The sequence below is a fragment of the Podarcis gaigeae genome (genome assembly GCF_964106915.1).
Source record: "Podarcis gaigeae genome assembly, chromosome: 8".
In the NCBI taxonomy this organism is placed as follows: Eukaryota; Metazoa; Chordata; class Lepidosauria; order Squamata; family Lacertidae; genus Podarcis; species Podarcis gaigeae.
Window position 1 is genome coordinate 32,607,783 of NC_139684.1, and position 18,454 is coordinate 32,626,236.

The 18,454-nt window shown below is 39.8% G+C and overlaps 1 protein-coding gene across 9 annotated transcripts in view; it reads left to right on the forward strand.

Moving 5' to 3' along the window:
* Nucleotides 1-18,454, forward strand: part of PHKB (phosphorylase kinase regulatory subunit beta) — a 135,257-nt gene that overhangs the window by 4,561 nt on the left and 112,242 nt on the right. For 2 of the 9 annotated variants that reach the window (XM_083750458.1, XM_083750459.1), the window contains exons 2-4: nucleotides 2,459-2,552; nucleotides 10,667-10,681; nucleotides 17,836-17,925. In XM_083750458.1, coding sequence (XP_083606584.1) covers nucleotides 2,498-2,552; nucleotides 10,667-10,681; nucleotides 17,836-17,925 — 160 coding nt within the window. In that variant the 5' untranslated portion in view covers nucleotides 2,459-2,497. The remainder of the gene's footprint in view (nucleotides 1-2,458; nucleotides 2,553-10,666; nucleotides 10,682-17,835; nucleotides 17,926-18,454) is intronic. The other 7 variants (XM_083750461.1, XM_083750462.1, XM_083750456.1 and 4 more) reach the window with 5 other exon arrangements.

Here is an 18,454-nt window from a genome sequence, read left to right on the forward strand (position 1 = left end):
GTCTACCACCTCTCGTGGGAGTCTGCTCCACTATCGAACAGCTCTTCCTGTCAGAAAGTTCTTCTGTTTAGTCATAGAATCATAGAATTTTAGAGTTGGAAGGGACCCTGAGGATCATCTAGTCCAACCCCTGCAATGCAAGAATAGGCAGCTGTCCTATATGGGAATCAAAGCTGCAACTTTGGCATTATCAGCATCACACTCTAACCAACTGAGCTATGCAAGTCAGAATCTCCTTTTTTGTAACTTGAAGCCATTGGTTCGGGTACTAGCCTCCAGAGCAGCAGAAAACAAGCTTGTTCCATCCTCCATGTGACAGCCCTTTAGATATTTGAAGATGGCTGTCATACTTCCTTTCCACATCAGAAGTGTTTTTTATCTTCAAGATACTGTTACTGATACTGTTACTGGAAACAGTGCTGCAAGCAGTGGGTTTTTTTGAGGCCTTACAGAGTTAGAATGATCAAATAATTTTTGAGGCCTCATAGACTGACAAAATAATTTTATTTATCCATATTTATGCAGCTGTGTATCATTTGGCCCCCTGGCCCTTCAGTCCTGGCAAAACTGGATGAATGAACAAACAGTATAGTTGAGAGTGATCCAGTAGTTGGTGAGGTTCTCAGAGACATGGAGCCTATGGCCAATGGGGGAACAGGATCATAGCTTCTTTACTGCAAGATATGCATATTTCTTGTATTTGAGCCTGAATAGTATGTAATTGATCTCTGCAATTTTGGGTGCTGCTGAATGTGGTTATTTCTAGGATTAAATACATATTCTTGCAGCACAGCACTCTCAGTGTATGCTGTAGGCCACAAGAAACATATTAATGCCAAGTTCCATGCCATGTCATTGAGATTGTCGTGTACATGCCTTGCTAAAATTCAACTTGCGTCATATTTTGGCACATAACCACAAACCTAGTTATTAGAGCTGCTTCTGCTAGCCACTGTGCTAAGGTTATCATGGGGGTAGACCCAGGTTTAACTAAATGAAATTTTGAGTATGCCCCTCTTCAATGTAGATAATTAAATTTAATTGAACAATTAAAAAAAAATAGAAACCGGCCCTGTTCAGGTGTTCTACAGAAGTGTTCGGCCAACATGTGATAGAAGAGAGTGAGGACAAATGTGCTAGGTCTGCTCTGTATCCCTCCACAATTTGGAATGCTAATATCTGAAGCAGGGAGCTTTCTCTGTTCATGTAGGTTCCTGCATAATAAAGAACACTGATTTTCAGGGTTCTAAATTTCTCAGAAATCAGACACTGATAGAGTACACTCCCTGTTTAAGAAGTTATCCCTACAACATTTGGAGAGCAAAGGGAGTTGGGGCTAACTTGCTTGTCCTTGCTTGTCCCCGCGTGTTGATTTAACCAAGACTCTCTTCTGCAATGTAAGAATATGTAAACTGAGTTGTGTAGAGCCCTTTATCAGACATAATAGAAAGGCGGTTGCTACCACAGATATTACAAATCCAAAACAAATACATTATGTAATAGAGACAGTGCTATCTACAAATACTGGAGTTAATCTGTGTTCTTCATATGCTAGTATCTGGCCTGATGAAGAATTGTGCTTAATTAAAACTTTAGAATACACAGAAGGATGCAATAAAAGTTGCAGCGTATTCAGTCCTGATACTGTAGAATCAATTGCTTCCCAAATTGTCATCCACATTTTCCAAATTCATACAGAACAGACACATTCCTTTATATTTTTCTGTATCCAAGAAACAGAGGAATTGCCAGTGTTTATATTTATGATTTTTCTTGTATTCCTTTTAGCACTAAGTTCCCCAAAAGTGAGTTGGGAACAGTCACCAGTTTGCTGAAACCTTGTTGAATTTTAAGTAGGATATTATAAATGACTGTGTTATGTCTAAAGTAGGGTTGACATAACCCTATGGTGAAATCATCAGATGAAATCTGAGCCAGTACAGAAACATACTGAACAAATTTGAAATCTGTTGTTGGGTACGTTAATGAAAAGCTTCAAAACTCTATAAAAGCAATATTGTATTGAAAAATGTGTGTAATTGCATACTATTTTGGTTTAGAACAATTATATGTTTCATTAAGCAAAGAATAAATGCATTTCGTTCGGACCTGGAATTTATTTCAACTTAGTGGAGGATTTCCCCCTCTCTTTGTTGTAAATATCCAATATTATCTGGCATAATAAGATACGTTAATGTCAAATAACATTCTTGTTATAGAACAGTAGGCTGACATTATGTAAAAGTAGGTAATGGTACTTCAACCAGAGAGATTTATTGAAAATTATGATATGGGAAAATCAAGTTTTGCAGTAGAGGGAAAACATAAAATATAATGAATCTAATTATCCTCTTTATTGTACGCTGCATCATGTTAATAACTCTGCTAACACTGCTTTTGCTTAATTCAAAGCTGATTGCCTCTAACCCTCACTAAATATTTTCAAAAATTGCTGTAGCTTAGCCTGAGACGGTTGTGATTAGCTGCAGAGCTTGAAATGGCCACTTTGGATGCTGACAGAACCACCTCTGCCCGTGTATTCTCATGGTCTGGTAAGTGTGCTGACCTCTTCCAGGTCACTTGTTTTTGTTTTTAAGGCTTGTGTGTGTTACTGCTTGTTAATGCACTTTTGAATTATTAGCATAAGGAGAGCTATAATGTGTGCTGATGAGGGCTGTGGGTGAGCTTCTTTGTGCTGGCCCCTTGCCTTTTGGAATGATCTTTCCTCTGAGGTGCATCTTGGGTGCGGACATGCCTCATCTTCCTGGCTTTTGGGAAAGGGTGAGGTATCCTAGGCATCTGAATTTCTGTTTTTGCTGCTGGTCATATTGGTACAATAATTTAATTTTATACTGTGTCTTACATAGTATAATTTTAATGTTTTTGGTTTGGGCTGCATATATTTCCACCCTTGGTCCTTTTGGTGAAGTATGAATTATAATTTTTTATTCAGTATGTCAATAATAAACATTGTGCCTGTCAATTTTGAAGCAATTTTGAGCTGTCTTTTGTACTGCCAGGCAGGGTTGGCCTATCCATGAGGTGGGATGAAGCAGCTGCCACAGGTGGTAGAAGCCCCCACATTGGCACCAGTGTGGGTGCCCAACCTGCCCCCTGTTTATGCTGCTGGCAGAGAAGGAGCAGCGGCAGAGGCAGTGTGGCATGGTGTTGGTGTTGGTGCTGGCAGTGACAGCGACAGCAGAGTGGGGGGCACCTCTCATTTCACCTCATGCAGCAAAACGGGGCTTGCTGCGCCTGTCACAGCAATTAATGGTCAAAGCGGTTTTAGTATCACCACCCGCCCCTACCTCACTCCACAGCCAAGAACCACATGCCCATGATTCCCCTTTCTTCCCATTACTGGGTGCTCCAGGCTTTCAGTTCCTTGTTGGGAGCTATTGCTACTGACTGTTTATGGCTGCTCTGGTAGATGTTGCACAATTGCTTGTCAATGTGAGATTTGCCAGGGTTTGGCAGTTTGGTTGGGAAATGAGGCAGCCATGTAGGAATTTGTGGATCTTGCCCTGTGTGTCTGATCAGATTTGTAAACTTCTTGCAAAAAGAAACTGTCAATGAATATATAGAAGTATCAAGCTACATTTAAAATAAGGATTTCAGAAATAAGGATGCTTTACTCCTTTCAGCACGCTGAATAATTTCCCCCTTTCTAAGAGAGAGAAATATGATTATTGCTATTGCATTCTTAGCCATAATAATCTGAAGCAGCAAGAGCACAAAGTGTTCTGTTCACTTCAGTGGCTACCATCAAGAGAGATGCATCTGGGGGGTGTAGGGCTATCAACTACAGAGGTTTGTGCACAGTATGCAAGTTCTTACAGCATTGCTGGAGGTTTTCGAAAAGCTTTAGGTAAAAAAGTCCAAATACATTAATGTTCATTTTTATAGCACACACACACATTACACTAGCAGGACATGTTCTCAATCACCTGTGAAGCAAAACCACATGATCAGTAATATAACAATGTTTCTGTGGATAAGACCAGAGATCCTTTCAGTCCAGTATCCTGTTTCCCACAATGGCCAACACGATGCCTATGGGAAGCCCTCAAGCAGGGCATGAGAAAAATAGCCTCCCCCTTGACTTCAGCTGCTGGTATTCAGTGACATACCACCTATGAATTTTGAGGTTCCATCATGGCAAATAGCCAGTGATAAACCTATTTTCCACAAATCTCCATCGAAGCTTGTGACAGGGAATTTCATAATAAAGTTCTGTGTTATGTGAAGAAGTACTTTCTTTTGTGGCCTGTGTCTCCTGCTAAGTTGTTTCATTGGATGACCCAGAGATGTGGTGTTACAAGAAGGAGGAAAACTTCTGTCTGGCCATTTTCTGCATAAGAGCATAGGAAACGGCCATATACTAAGTCATACCATTGGTCCATCTAGTTCAGTACTGTCAGCACTGACTGTCAGTGGCTCTCCAGTATCACAGACAAGATTATTTTCTAGCCCCACCCTGGGGATGCTGGGGATTGAACCTGGCATCTTCTGCATGCAAAACAGTTGCTCTGCTACTGAACTATGGTCCTTTCCCCATGCATAATTTTATAAATCTCACTAATGTGTCCTAGTTGCCTTTATTTCTAAACTAAAAAGTCATGGTAGTTGTAGCCTTTCTTCATAAGCTTTATTAAGTTTGTTCTATGAGGCTAGTACAAAATTGCAAAATTAGTGTAATTTTAGACTGTCATTGGAATTACTGTGAGCCTTGTGATGAAATGATTCATTAGCTGAAATGGTTGGGTCACAGTTCTAGACTGTAAATTGAATTTTGCATAACATACAAGACAGCAGGACTCATTTGCAGTTGTAGCCTATACCCACTCAATTGACCACTCAGCTTTAGCTAATAAGTAAACCAGCCATTTAGGCAATATACAGTAATATCCTTAGGTAGTCATGTGTGGATGAATTTGCCCAGACATGTAACTATGGGAGGATAACATGCCTTGTCAGGGAATAATGAAGGATTTTACATTATGTTGTCAGAATAGCATGAAAAATGGAGAGTTATAAACCGCAATTTTAGTTGTTTGGTGAATTCCAGTTTGTTAACATAGCATGTTACCTTTAACAATAACAGGAAACATTTAAAACTGTGAATACATTTGTAGAGCAATCCAAACCACAAACCACCATACTGGAGGGATTTGGATGGGGCAGAGGTGTCTCTCTGTCTGACTATTGCTAACCATGCTGGCTTATGCTGTTATGGAAGATCTTCCATTGACAGAAAACCCTATCAATGAGGAATGCCCCGATGTGCCTGGCTAACGTGTGGGTGGGCAGAAGCTGGCAGAAACCCTGGAAGATCCTGTGGCGACCCTGCTGCCAGCATGTGATGATAATGGACCCAATCTGAACCTGAGACTGATGCAGCAAAGGGGCATTTTATTCCTGCTGGTCTATCTTTTGCCCTGGCTGGTCCAAGTCCTGGGGCTGTGGATGTGATGCTGATGGTGCCACTTCAATGAACCCTGCTGTTGTTGGCCAGATGTTAGGATAGCAGCCTTAGTTTAGTAGCAGGTGATTTTTATCCCCAGTCTTTGATGGCAGACACTGAAGAAAACATGGTTGCAATTTGACATAATGCTGTGCAGTCACTGTGTGCTGTTGCACAAACTAGCCATTCTCAGCTCCAGCTGTTGATGTGCACAATGGAAATAATAATACTGACCTACCTTACAGGATATTTTGCAATGATTACAACATTATATATGTGAAGTGCTTTAAACAAGCTAAATGTGCTATATACATATTAAGTATGTGATCTAGTTTTGGGCCTGCTTTTAGGTTTAAATCAGTGCCAGTCATTTATTCGATATATGATATCTTTATTGTCATTGTCCCTTGCGGAACAATGAAATTGAAAAACTACATAAAACTACATAAAAACTACATAAAACTACCATAAAACTACATAAAAACTACATAAAACATTCAAAAACCCCTAAAAACTCTAAGACCCCATTTTGAAATGCACTATACTACAGAGACCCCTTATGCTGCGTTTAGAACCAGAAATGCATTAGCATAGAAACTGTTTTTCTGGCGGCTAGTCCTGGCCTTTATAACCCTATACTTTCTTCCAGAAGGCAGAAGCTGAAAGAGATCATTTCCAGGGTGCGTACTATCATGTGCTATCTTCCGCTTTCTTATGGCACCTGGCAGCATAGATTTGATCTAAGGTGGGAAGAGTGCACCCAATAATTCTCTCTGCAGTCTTTACAACCCTGGATTGCATTGTTTTTTCCCTGGCCTTGCAGCTCCCAGACCACACGCACAGACCATAAGTTAGTACACTCTCCACAGTGCAATGGTAGAATGCCATCAACAGGTCCTTTGAGAGATTGTTTTTCCAGAGGATTCTCAGAAAATATAACGTCTGCTGTGCTCTCTTCACCAGGTCTTTGCTGTTCTCTCCCCAGGTTAGGTCGTCTCTCAACTCCATTCCCAGAAATCAAAACACTGAGACCTGTTCCACGCACTTCCCCTCAATAATAAGTGGCTGAATATTCAATTTATATTTCCTAAAGTCCACAATGATCTCTTTTGTTTTCTTTAAGTTAAGCAGTAAGTTGTTTTTCCTGCACCACTCCCCCAATTGCTCAACTTCCTTCTTATAGGCCGTCTCCCCCTCTCCAGCCGTAATTAAACCAACCACTGTTGTATCATCTGCGAACTTAATGATCTTATTACTGGGGTATTTGGGGGCACAGTCAGCTGTATAGAGCGTGTATAAAAGCGGGCTCAACACGCACCCCTGCCGCGTCCCTGTATTCGTGATGAGATCCGCAGAGACGTGGGAACCCAACCTGACCCTTTGGGAACGGTTTGATAGAAAGTCTGCACAAACATGGTGGAAGTCCCAGGTCTAATAATTTGGGCACCAATCTATGTGGAAGAATAGTATAAAATGCAGAACTAAAGTCTACAAATAACAATCTTGCGTAGTTCCCTTGCTTCTCCAAATGAGTCAGGACAGCATGTAAAGCCATTGCTACAGCATCCTCTGTGGATCTCTTTGCCTTGTACGCAAACTGGTAAGGGTCAAGTCCCACTGGCAGACAAAATAAGATGCGCTTCCTCACCAGTTTTTCGAAACATTTCATTATAATGGGTGTCAGCGCAACAGGGCGAAAATCATTCAGACTGTCTATCTTTGATGTTTTTGGCAGGGGTATAATGGTAGCGGATTTCAGACAGGGTGGAACAGTGGCTTGGGCCAGAGACTGGTTAAAAATCTTCGTAAAGATTCCTGCCAGTTGGTCCGAACAATTTCTTAGCACCCTGCCAGCCACCCCATCTGGGCCCATACCCTTCCTCGTGTTTACCTCCTTTAATATTCGCCTCACTTCTCCCTCTTCCACCCTGGCAGCATTTCCTGTAGGTAGTGACGCCAATAGCTCTGGCATCCCTGTTGGAGTCACTGTTGATGTCACCTCAAATCAGGCAAAGAAGGTATTCAACTCTCCCACCATTTGATGTAGCTTATCACTTTTGTGTTAAATTATTCAGCTATAATCTTGATAGGTTTTAGGGACAGGCTTGAAATGCTGACAGTTCCTGCTTTAAAGTGTCAAATGAGGCGTACTTGCTGCAACTAGTTACTGTTTTTAGTTGTGACTACAGAGGGACATAAGATCTGTCCCTGTAACAACATCAAAATCTATAAACCAAATAACAATCTACAATGGCTGATATTCAATTAAGTCATATTTAGAGTAGACAATTAAATCAATGTACTCATCATTTAGGTCAGTTGATGTCAGTGGGTCTACTCTTCAGTGTGACTTATTTGGATAACACCCAATATGAACCCTTTCCTGTTTTAGCAGTAACATCCTAAAATAAGCCAGGTACATGAAGGTGGCTCTTCCAGTAGTTTTTAGGATGCTGCAAGACCGCCACAGTTTCAGTCATACACATTTGAGTGTCTGACAGGGGTGAGAAATTTCTAACTTTTTCATATTGCTTGGGGAAGACGTAAAATGCCTTATGAGAAAAGAGAGCTGTCTTTTCTACACAATTCTTTGTCCTTTAATATGGATATTTCTCATTCTGATCTGTTAATGACCTTACTCTACTGCAGAGTTTGCTTTCTTAATCTGTGTCATGTCCCTGCTGGAGCAAGGACACCAGCTTTGACCTCACATAGCCAGTGGGATGTTATGTCCCACTACAGCAACTCATAAGATCAGACCATAAACCTGTAAGGTATTACTATAGTTATATGCTACCTTCTGTTGAAGCTGTTGTCACACAAAGGTTTGGTCCATCCCACCAACTTCTACCCACCTTTTTTGTGGGATAGCTTGGCACCGGCACTAGGCACATCAAGGTCATTTGGCATTAGGTTCGTCTACCACAAAGCATAGGATTAGGTTTAACTGTCAAAGTCGCTGTTCTAATGTTTGTTTCTAGAGTGCTTTGTTGCCTCCTGTTGTCCAAGCAGAAATTGCAGCAGATAGTCTGAAAAGACAATGTGAACTGCCCTTGTGTAGCATGGAGCTGTAAATAATGACCATTCAGCAATATTGATGCTACATAAATGGCTTAGGCTATACAGAGACTGAGCAATGAATATTGTGTTGTGCATTAATGGTTGCCCAGTAAAATACAGAGCCTCCCAAGTCAATGCCTAAATGCTTTCTAATGTAAAATAATCTTTCTTGGTTGTGGCAGCTACTAATCCAGGGCTGTTTCATCTTCCTGTAAAATGGAGCTGTGTTTCTAAAACATTGTTATTTTGGCAAACTTGCTGTTGGTTAAATGAGAAAATAAGCACAGCACCCTATCAAGAATATAATTCTCTGCTTATCTTAATGTTTGCTAATTTGTGAACATTTGGATATGATTTTTTTAATAAACTAGATAATAGCTTTTTCACAACAGAATATGTTTGAAAGGGGGGTGGGTGGGACACATACAGTGCTTTGTAGCAAAACACTGCTTTTTTCATTATATGCCTTCCCTGGCTTATCATCAAGATAGGCTATGAAAGATATTTATACACATCTTTTTTGCTTGATTTTGCAGTGAAACCATAATTCCATGTTTATGACTTCCATTTGTTGCTATGGAGTAGATTGCAACACTGATTAAGCGTAATTTTAACATAGGATTTGTTAAGCAGAGAATTTAAGCTGTCTGATCACAGCAACATATTTTGTCCATTTAAAATCCTTTTCAGCAGAATGAGCTGTCTGGAAATCATGAAGCATATGAGAAATGGATTTGTGTTCTGCTGGTCAGACAAGATATAATTGTTTCTCACATTTGGTTACTTATAAAGAAACACAGGTCACTGTTAATTTGTGTACAAGTCTTAAATTCACATGGTGTTCCCATTTTACTTTTCACTTTTGAAATGGTTGCGAAGCTGGATCAATTATTCTGAAATGATCTCATTAACTTGTTTCAACCTTGGATTTGTTTACATGATCAAGGGATGAGCCTAAGCTGAGTTAACGGGATCATTAATTTTAACAGCACCTTTGGCTAGCTAACCCTGTGAATGGCAGTTGGGATGGTATCTTCAAGGCACCTATAATTCACAATTGCATGCCATAAACACAGGATTCAATCAAGCTGAAAGGATGTTCATGCATTTAAGAAACCAAACTACTAAGGGGTGTGTGATTACAGGATCCCGGAGTGCACTACATGTGTAACCACACCTCTGGGAGATTTTTGGTTGGGCTAAAAGCACCTGGTAGTCATGACTGAGCTATCTGCTATGGGCAAAAAAGAGCCATTCCAAGGGCCAGACCAGAGTTATTAAGCCAAAGGTCAGAGCCAATGGAGAAAACCAGAATATAGCAGAGCCTGGTAGATGGTTGCTACTTAAGCAAAGTCCCAACCAAAACAGGAAGCCATTTTATAGTCCTTTCTGTCTAGGAGGATCCACTGGCCAGTCTCTGTGGGTTGAGCCAATCCAGAGAAAACTTTACTTCCCAGGAAGATGAGAGTTACTGGTTCTAGTTCCAGCTCCTGATACTGGTTAACATCTTCAGTGTCCCTGGGTAATTTAAAATAACTGATGTGGTAGCTATGTGTTAATAAATAGGAAGCCATCACAGGGCAAGGACTTGGTGTAGTCACATGACAAAATATTTTATCATCTTCCCAAAGAAAGTCTATCATTATGTTTCATTTTGCACCCCACATTTCAAAGGAATTGCATGAATTAATAAGCGGTGATCTTACCTCTTGTTTGTATTGGATTATGAATAAATGGTCACGGTGCTCAAACATTTCCCAGTAGTGGCTTCACTACTGAGGCTGTTTGCATCTTTCCTCTCATCAGTATGAGTAATGTCTTTGAACAGAGTGAATGAGGGAAAGTTTATATTTTAGAGCAAGTTTACATTTAGTCAGAAATTATAACTGGGAATAAATGGCGATATATGATACTTTGACTATTCTCAGCATCTGCTTTGAAAATCAAGAGGAGACCAGTGTAGACTGTGCACTAGTGCTACATGATTAAAGGAAATTGATGTATTGAATGGACACACTGAAGACTGGTTTTTCTGCTTGAAATTTTCCCATTGTCAATATACATATAGAGAGAGAGAGAGGGAGAGAGAGAGAGAATGCTGTGATTGTAACAACAGTTATTTTATTTCTTTGTTGGCTGCAGATGGCAGATTTCCTGGTAAGTGTATATATTTTGCAATGACAACATTTCTTTTTGTAATCTACTCTGCTACATTATTAATGGGCTTTCTTTAGGACTGTTTTTTAGGGTGCCATTGTTTGGTATTAGAATAAGACTATCTGGTGGCGAGGTGGAAAAGTACTGTTAATGTTGCATTACAACTTGCATTAGTATCTTTGGTGATCATATTTCTTAAATACAATTATAGTTCTTATTTCAGATGATGCCAAGAACAGTTTTTATTCTCTGTAACAGCCATTTTATGATATGCACGATCCTAATTTACTTTGTGGTCTCGCCTTGTTGGATTCTGAACTGAAGTTTTGCACTGAACTTCCACAACTATGTTTGCAGACTCATAAATGTGACACTGCATTATAAGTCGCTGCCTTGTAAGGCAGTTTCATGACCACACTTCTCATAATATTTTGAAAAACAACAATATGAAATGTTTGTATAGGACAAGCTACTTGTGAAATAAACTTGGGACAAATCAGCTTACAGTTGAAAACTTAAGATCAAGTTGATTTTGATGTTTTTTCTTCTTTAATGTAGAATGTCTTGTCTGTGTGTTTTTCCAATCTTGTAACTTGGATGGCCTAAATCTGCTTTTGGATTGTTCGAAGAGCATGAAGGGTTGATTTAATTTATGATTCCATTGATGCACTATTAGGGCTTATACAGTAATAATTGATTATGTACAACAAAATGGCAAGAGGCAAGCTGAAAGTAAGTTAATTTGAGATTCATTATGGGTATTTAATGCACTCCTTAAACCTAGAAAGGAACTAATTAAAGCCCTTTTCCCAAAGCCCTCTTGCATTTTAAACCATCAGGGTTGCAATGCAATGCAGGGCTTTCAGATGAATGTCTCTTTTCTTGTCTTGCATTACTATGGATCTAGATTGTATATTTTTGCAGAAGATGTACCCTGACATTATTCTCTGTTTTGTTGGGGTGTTGCATGCAGGCCTGGTGGGCAGCAAAGTAAGCTGCAGCTGTAGGAAGAGAAGGCAGATAGAAATACAGTGGTACCTTGGGTTACATACACTTCAGGTTACATACGCTTCAGGTTACAGACTCTGCTAACCCAGAAATAGTGCTTCAGGTTAAGAACTTTGCTTCAGGATGAAAACAGAAATCGTTCTCTGGCGGCGCAGCAGCAGCAGGAGGCCCCATTAGCTAAAGTGGTGCTTCAGGTTAAGAACAGTTTCAGGTTAAGTATGGACCTTCGGAACAAATTTAGTACTTAACCCGAGGTACCACTGTAGAAGGAATCTTCCTCCATGGAGCAATGCAGCTCCTCCTAGGGAATCCCGGGGCAGAATGGGGCAGCAGCAAGGGTGTAGCCAAGAGGGGAAAGGAGGGTGCTGCCACTAGCTTAAGTAAAACAATAGAAATACTTAACTAACTGACCAATCACATTGGTTCTCCCTCCCCCCCCCCCACACAGAAGGCCTGTCCTCCCTAACAAAGTCCTCCTCCCCTCCAATAAAAATCCTGGCTACTCCCATGGGCAACAGAGAACTTACTGTCCAAATGGAAACTCTCTCCCTACAAGAACCTATGGTATATATGGATGTAAAGTCTTTGAAATCCTCTGCTGGTTTAGAGTAAAAGGCAACTGTCCTGCTTCACTGACCTGGGTCTTAGCTCATCTCATGGTTTGGGAAAGAAACATTTGAATTTGAATCCAATTGTATCAGGATATTTTGGGGAAAATATTTGTGTTTGTTGACTTCATAGTTATTGCTATTTCTTTAAGTGCTTTGTAAGCCTCAAGACCAGAGTGCGTCTTATATTTATATTTTTACCGATGCAGCCCCCCTCCCACGTGGGAAACTTTAATTTATACACATTTATTGCTGAACATTGCCTGATGTATTTTGGTCTGTAATGCAAATCTGTGAGTTTCAACTAGCTTCAGATGAATTAGGGCGATAGTGGGGCAAGGCAGGCATGGAGGTCTAAAATGTAAACCCTCAACAGGAGAAAAATGCCCAAGTATGAGCTCCCCTGTGGTCTTCAAGTATAAAATCTCAAAACTGTTAAGCAATAGTGCATTCAAGTAAGAGGAAATTTGCAAAATCACCAGCTGGCATGCTATTAATTTTCTTTGTAGATTACACTCAATATCTCAGCTTTACCTGAAATCAAAATACAAATGCCTTCAAATAAACAAATGTATGGTGAATGGACACGTATATTTGTTGTAGCAAATCATGGCTTCTCAGTGTGTGTAAAAGGATTTGCAACATGATTAACTGCAGGTTTCATATGGTTTCTTAGGTAGAATTGCTCTTTATTATGAAACCTCCAGTGGAGGAATGCAGTGGAACCTCCAATCAGTGAACACTCAAGAGCTTGTGTGGTCAAGCAAGCAAACATATTTTAATAAATTAATACAAATCAGAGGCTTCTGTCAATACCTCTTTTCTTTCATAAGTTCTCTTATAAGACACCAAGAAAATGGAAGGTGATGTTTCAAGTTAAAAGGATGCAATTTTCTTTGTAAGTGGAAGAAGCAGCACGGAGTAATCAAATTAGATACATCAAAGACTTGAGAGTACATGGCTGATTTCCATTATGTCTCATTGATATGGAATTAGTTTTGTCTAATTTTGAACTGACTCAAGTGCAACCTTGAATACTGAAGTGTGCCTTGACTTTGTTTTCCAGTTCTTTTGCATGTGTATTTATGGAACTAGGCTGCATAGAATAGTGAACAATACTTTCTGTAGAGGTGATAGTGTTAATAGCAGTTGTCCTACCTTTATTTTGCTGAATTCGTTTAGTCAGTAATACAGACTCATTTCCTGCTGAATCTTTACAAGGGCTGTTGTTTAATTTGGTGACTTTACTATGTAGCAAACCTTTTCATGTTTGTATTTAGGACTATTCTTTATACATGCTGACTGCGTAAACCGACATCAGGGTTCATTTTAATTAGAATTAATCAGTTGTGTTCATATTAAATAGTCTACAGGATTTCTCAGTATACAAAGTACTGACCAGTTTTCCTAAACATGATAATGATAGCAAAAACATGTTTTGTAGCTCCTCTCCCCCCCCCCATCAACATGCTAAGTAAATGCAATATTATAGCTATGCCACTTGTTCTCTTGATCTCAAGTATTGAAGTGTGAAAAATGTGTCAGCAAGTTAGAGTGGAAATAGATTTTTATTTTTAAAGACATTTGGTTACATTTTGTATAGCTGATTTTTTTTTGGTAAAGCATTGATAGAAAAACTTGTGACTTAAAACTGTTTTTATGCTGAGAGTATAACCTTAAGGAATTACTTATTGACTGACAAATAAATGTAAGATGCATACTATATAATTTAACATGTCAAATTTTAGAGAGGTAGTTGTGTTGGTCTGCTTCAGCAAAACCAGCAAAGAATATTGATTTACTGTGGTATAAACTTTTTGTGGGCAAGCTCCATTTCATCATAAACATAGTGTTATCGCTAGTTGGTAGAGATACCTATTGTCATGAGTGCATGGAGTCTGACCTGGAGGAGGGCATCAGTGGATTGGGAGGTGGAGATCCAGATCCAGGGGAGATCCTGGTGGGCTACCTGGAGAGCAGGCCATCCTGATTCCTGTGACATTGGATGTCCCAGGTGCTAAGTCACAAGCCATTGAGCCAATCCTGGTGCCTTCCTCTGTCAGCACAACATCTTCCCATTTGGGGGAGGCAACTGAGGATACGTTTGACAGCAAGCTGGCTCTCTTGACTCTGTTTCCATCTCCAAGAATGCAGAGGTGACTGTGCCAGTGTGAACAAACCATGTATGCCCAACATTTCCGTGCTTCCCCAGTCCCAAGGTTCAGATTCCATAACCAGCAGAATATGGTTTATACACCAGTGGTTTAAGCACCATATACGGTATATTCTTAATTGCTCTAGCCAAATTTTCCACAGTATGGGAGTTTCAGTCTCTGTTATGGCAGAGTCTATTATGTCAAGATTGTTATTAAACATAATTGAAGTTTCGTTACATGGAGGAGCTGGGGTTTTCTGGGAGCCATATATATTAGTTCTTAACAACTCCAGATCAATTGACCAGTTAGCTAAGCTTTCATTAGAGGAATATGTAGCAAAATCTCTTATTTGGGATAAGACATCTCCTTCCCCGTTACTTGCATACGTGCTATATAAAGGACCAGGGCTGTCCTTATAAGACATATTAATTACACCTTGCTGCAATTGGTTTGTAGTTAACTCTGCCTCCCTTGATCCAGTTGCTGAGTCACAATAGTCCAGCATAGATTTCTGGACTAAATTGGCAATGGAGTTCTGGACGATTTATCTGAAGCACTGAGGTTCTGTGCTCATGTAGTCACCATGTTAAAACCATGTTAAAACAGTTGCTCTCCCAGCATCTGTCCTTCAATTAAAACATATGACTTTTAAGCCCATATAAAAGTAAAACAGATATGCTCCTAGCCTGTAGGTTGCATTTAACATTAACTGCTGAGCCAACTCATTTTAAAACTTTAACATTATTAAAAATAAAACAAATTAAAAGTAGAACAGACTGCAGAATTCAAGGACAAACAGCCTTACTCATTGCCATCTTTACCTGGAAGAACAGCACCCTATTTTGCTCATAAGATGCTATCACAAACTATATTTTAGTCCTGATTTGTAGGGCAACTAGCATGCACAACCTATAGCTTGCCAAGTGTGGATGGTTTGGCAAACTGTGATTTGTCAAGGACCCAGAATTAAGTTAATCTGTTGTTGTATGCAAGGGGAGGGGAATGTAGAAGCACTTAAGTCTGCTTGTGCATGTAACGTTATACCATAGTTTGGCATTGCATCTAAACCACATGTTTACTTGTTCTAAATCAATCCATTGTTAGTGCTTCACATAGTTAATCTTTTACTCTACCTCCATTGAAAATATGAGCACGAAGCATCAAGCTTAATTAGAGAGGCGTCCATCTTTATAGCCCATATACACAAGCTATGAATATATTATTCAAGGAACAGACTTAAAAAAAAAAATTTAGCTAGTTACCGATTTGTAATTAGCCTCTTGATTTTAAGGAGCAAGGTTGGCAATACAAAGGCAAAGTGAAGTGGATGGAAGCAGAAACAGTTCTATTATTCACAATTATAGAAACAATAATAAAATCAACCTTGACACTTCATCCAGTACCTGAAGTTCTTTATCTCCTATAAAGAAAAAAATGAATTTATTGCATACACTTTTATTTAGAACCAATAAGTTTTCAGATGTTGAAGGACATAATATAGCTATCGTTATTGTAAAGGTGTAGAATGGATGTTTGTCTTTTCTGTGCAGTTGTGTTACATTATAAGGCTCTGCAAATAATTATCCAAATAATTATTCTTTCTGGTGAAAACTGATTGCTGAAGAAAAATACTGCAAGGTAGTAAACATAGTTACAACTTGCTGTTGAGGTTTTGGTCTTGGTTGACGCCTGCCTCCTTAGCCAGCCCGACTGGATGTAAACAAGACTAGCCTAGAGGTAGCATGCAATGGTAGACAGACCCATCTGATCCTTCTCTATCCTTTCCCTAACTGTACAAAGAGCAGAGGTAGCTGGTGGGTGGCTCTTCCAAGCAGAGCAGCAGAGTAAGGGCAGAAAAATGAGGCAGAGGGAGCACTGCTGGGTGTCCTAGAAGCTGACTGAGCACCCTCCTTGGGGCAGCCAACCTCCAAGAGGGGAACACACTGCAGGTAAGCCGCATGCTGAGAGCCCAGTGGCGAGCCAGGGCCCAAGAGAAGAAACTGGTGCAGCTTTGCAGGTTTGGGGTAGAGTGCCGAGGACGGTTAGTGTATTAGCCAACTGAATAAAACCCTTCGTAGAATAGGGGCTATAGCAATAGCAAGCTTTCCCCGGACTAGAGATAAGAAGTGGGGTTCTGAGCACTTGTCTGTTGTAATCCACTCCCAATGGTACATCTCACAGCCCATATTCTCCAGCTCTCTTCAACTGGTTCATCTGGAGAAGGGGGAACTCTCACTCACCCTTCTATTCATTACCATGTGGCTCAGCTACTTTTTAGATGGAGCACTGACTGCTATTATGAGGAACTGATACATTTGTACTTTGTAGGTAAATATGCTGTTTTCAGGTGGTTTTAGTAATCACGGTATCTTGGACGCCTTGGGTTGCATTCATTGTCAAGCTGTCACATGTGTTCTGTATGTTCAGGCATATCCACTTGCCAGATAGAACGAGTCACTCTCCCTTCTTCCCTGTGTGTTCTTGTAGGGGTTTTCCCCCTCCACCTGAGTCAATTGTGGGGGCAAAATGGGGGCAGGCTGGTTACGCAAGCGAAAGCTCTTGCGCAAGGCTTCATTTGATGGATTCATTTGGTGAATTCTGCTCCTAGTGTACCAAATTTCAGCATTCTGTCTGTTGTGGAAGTACCCCCACTTAAAAAAAGAAATTCCCAGATGGGATTTCCTGTACTAAAGCTTAGTTCATCCTGACTCCTTTAGCTGTTTTAGAAGGAATACACAGGGATAGGCCCCATTTTGACTGTCCTTATCCGTTCGGTTTTAAAAAGTTGAAGACCTAGGATTATTTTTTAAAAGGAGAATAATGTGGTATTTTGTGAGGAAAATTCGGAATTTTAAATTGGTCTATACTTTTAATTTCATTTATTCAGGTTTGCACAAATTTTATTTATGTTAACTTGTGTTACATTTGTAGATCTGGAGTTCCTTTTGTTTGTCAATTTTCTGCATTGTAGTAGTCCAGTGATTAGATACAAAGAATTGGATATGAATATGAGGCTCTATTCCAACACACTCTTGGGGTGGAGGCCTTTTCAGCTGTGGTACCCAAGATCTAGAAGGTTTGCCTGGCCCCTTCACTATTTGCTTATAGATAGACTGCTTCTTCAGCAAGCTTTTCAGTAGCTTATCCACATTATTTTATGTTACTATAGGCTTTTTAAAAATCTTTTCAAAATATTGTTGCTGGTTTTATTTTTATTTTTTTAATCCTTTGTAAGCCACCTTGGCTGTTAGAAAGGTGAAGTATAAAAACTGAACATGCATACATGAAAATGAATAAAAGGGCATTCTTGACAATATCTTTATGGTTTAATTTCATGTTACTGCTGTAATTCTAATCAAGGTGTTATAATCTCTTCCTTTAGGTTCTGTATATGAACCCCTTAAAAGCATTAACCTTCCCAGGCCAGATGGAGAAAGTCTGTGGGATAAGCTGGATAGTTACTATCGGATAGGTAAGTCAAAGGAGAGGCAATTTGTTTTGGAAGTAATATGTTTACTTTTTGTGAACATAACTTATTTAAACAATTAGGAAATCACAATTTTTGTGTCTCATCCTGTGGAACCATCAGTATTGGTGAAAATTCAAATGTTCTTTAAATGGTTTGGAAACTTGAATACCTTAGGGAAGGACTACCTCCTCCCATTTATCTCTATTCTGATCCATGTTGAAGGTCTTGCTCTGGGTTCCACCAGCTGAGGACAAGAACAGGACCTTTATGATGTCAACACTGTGAAATGTCCTCCCCCAGGGAAGTCTGCCTGGTCCCTATTTTGTTGTTGTTGTTGCTAATCTTCTGTCACAGTTAGCTGTTTAAGGAACTTCCTTTGGGGGCAAATGGACCTGTGCTTTCCTCTCTCTGCTATGTTGCTGGGCAAAATACCCTAGTTTCTTGCTGATTTCTTTCTGCTTATATATTAGCTGTGCTTTATGTATTTCTTATTGATTGTTTTATTGTTTTACTTTATTTCCCCCCTCTTTTA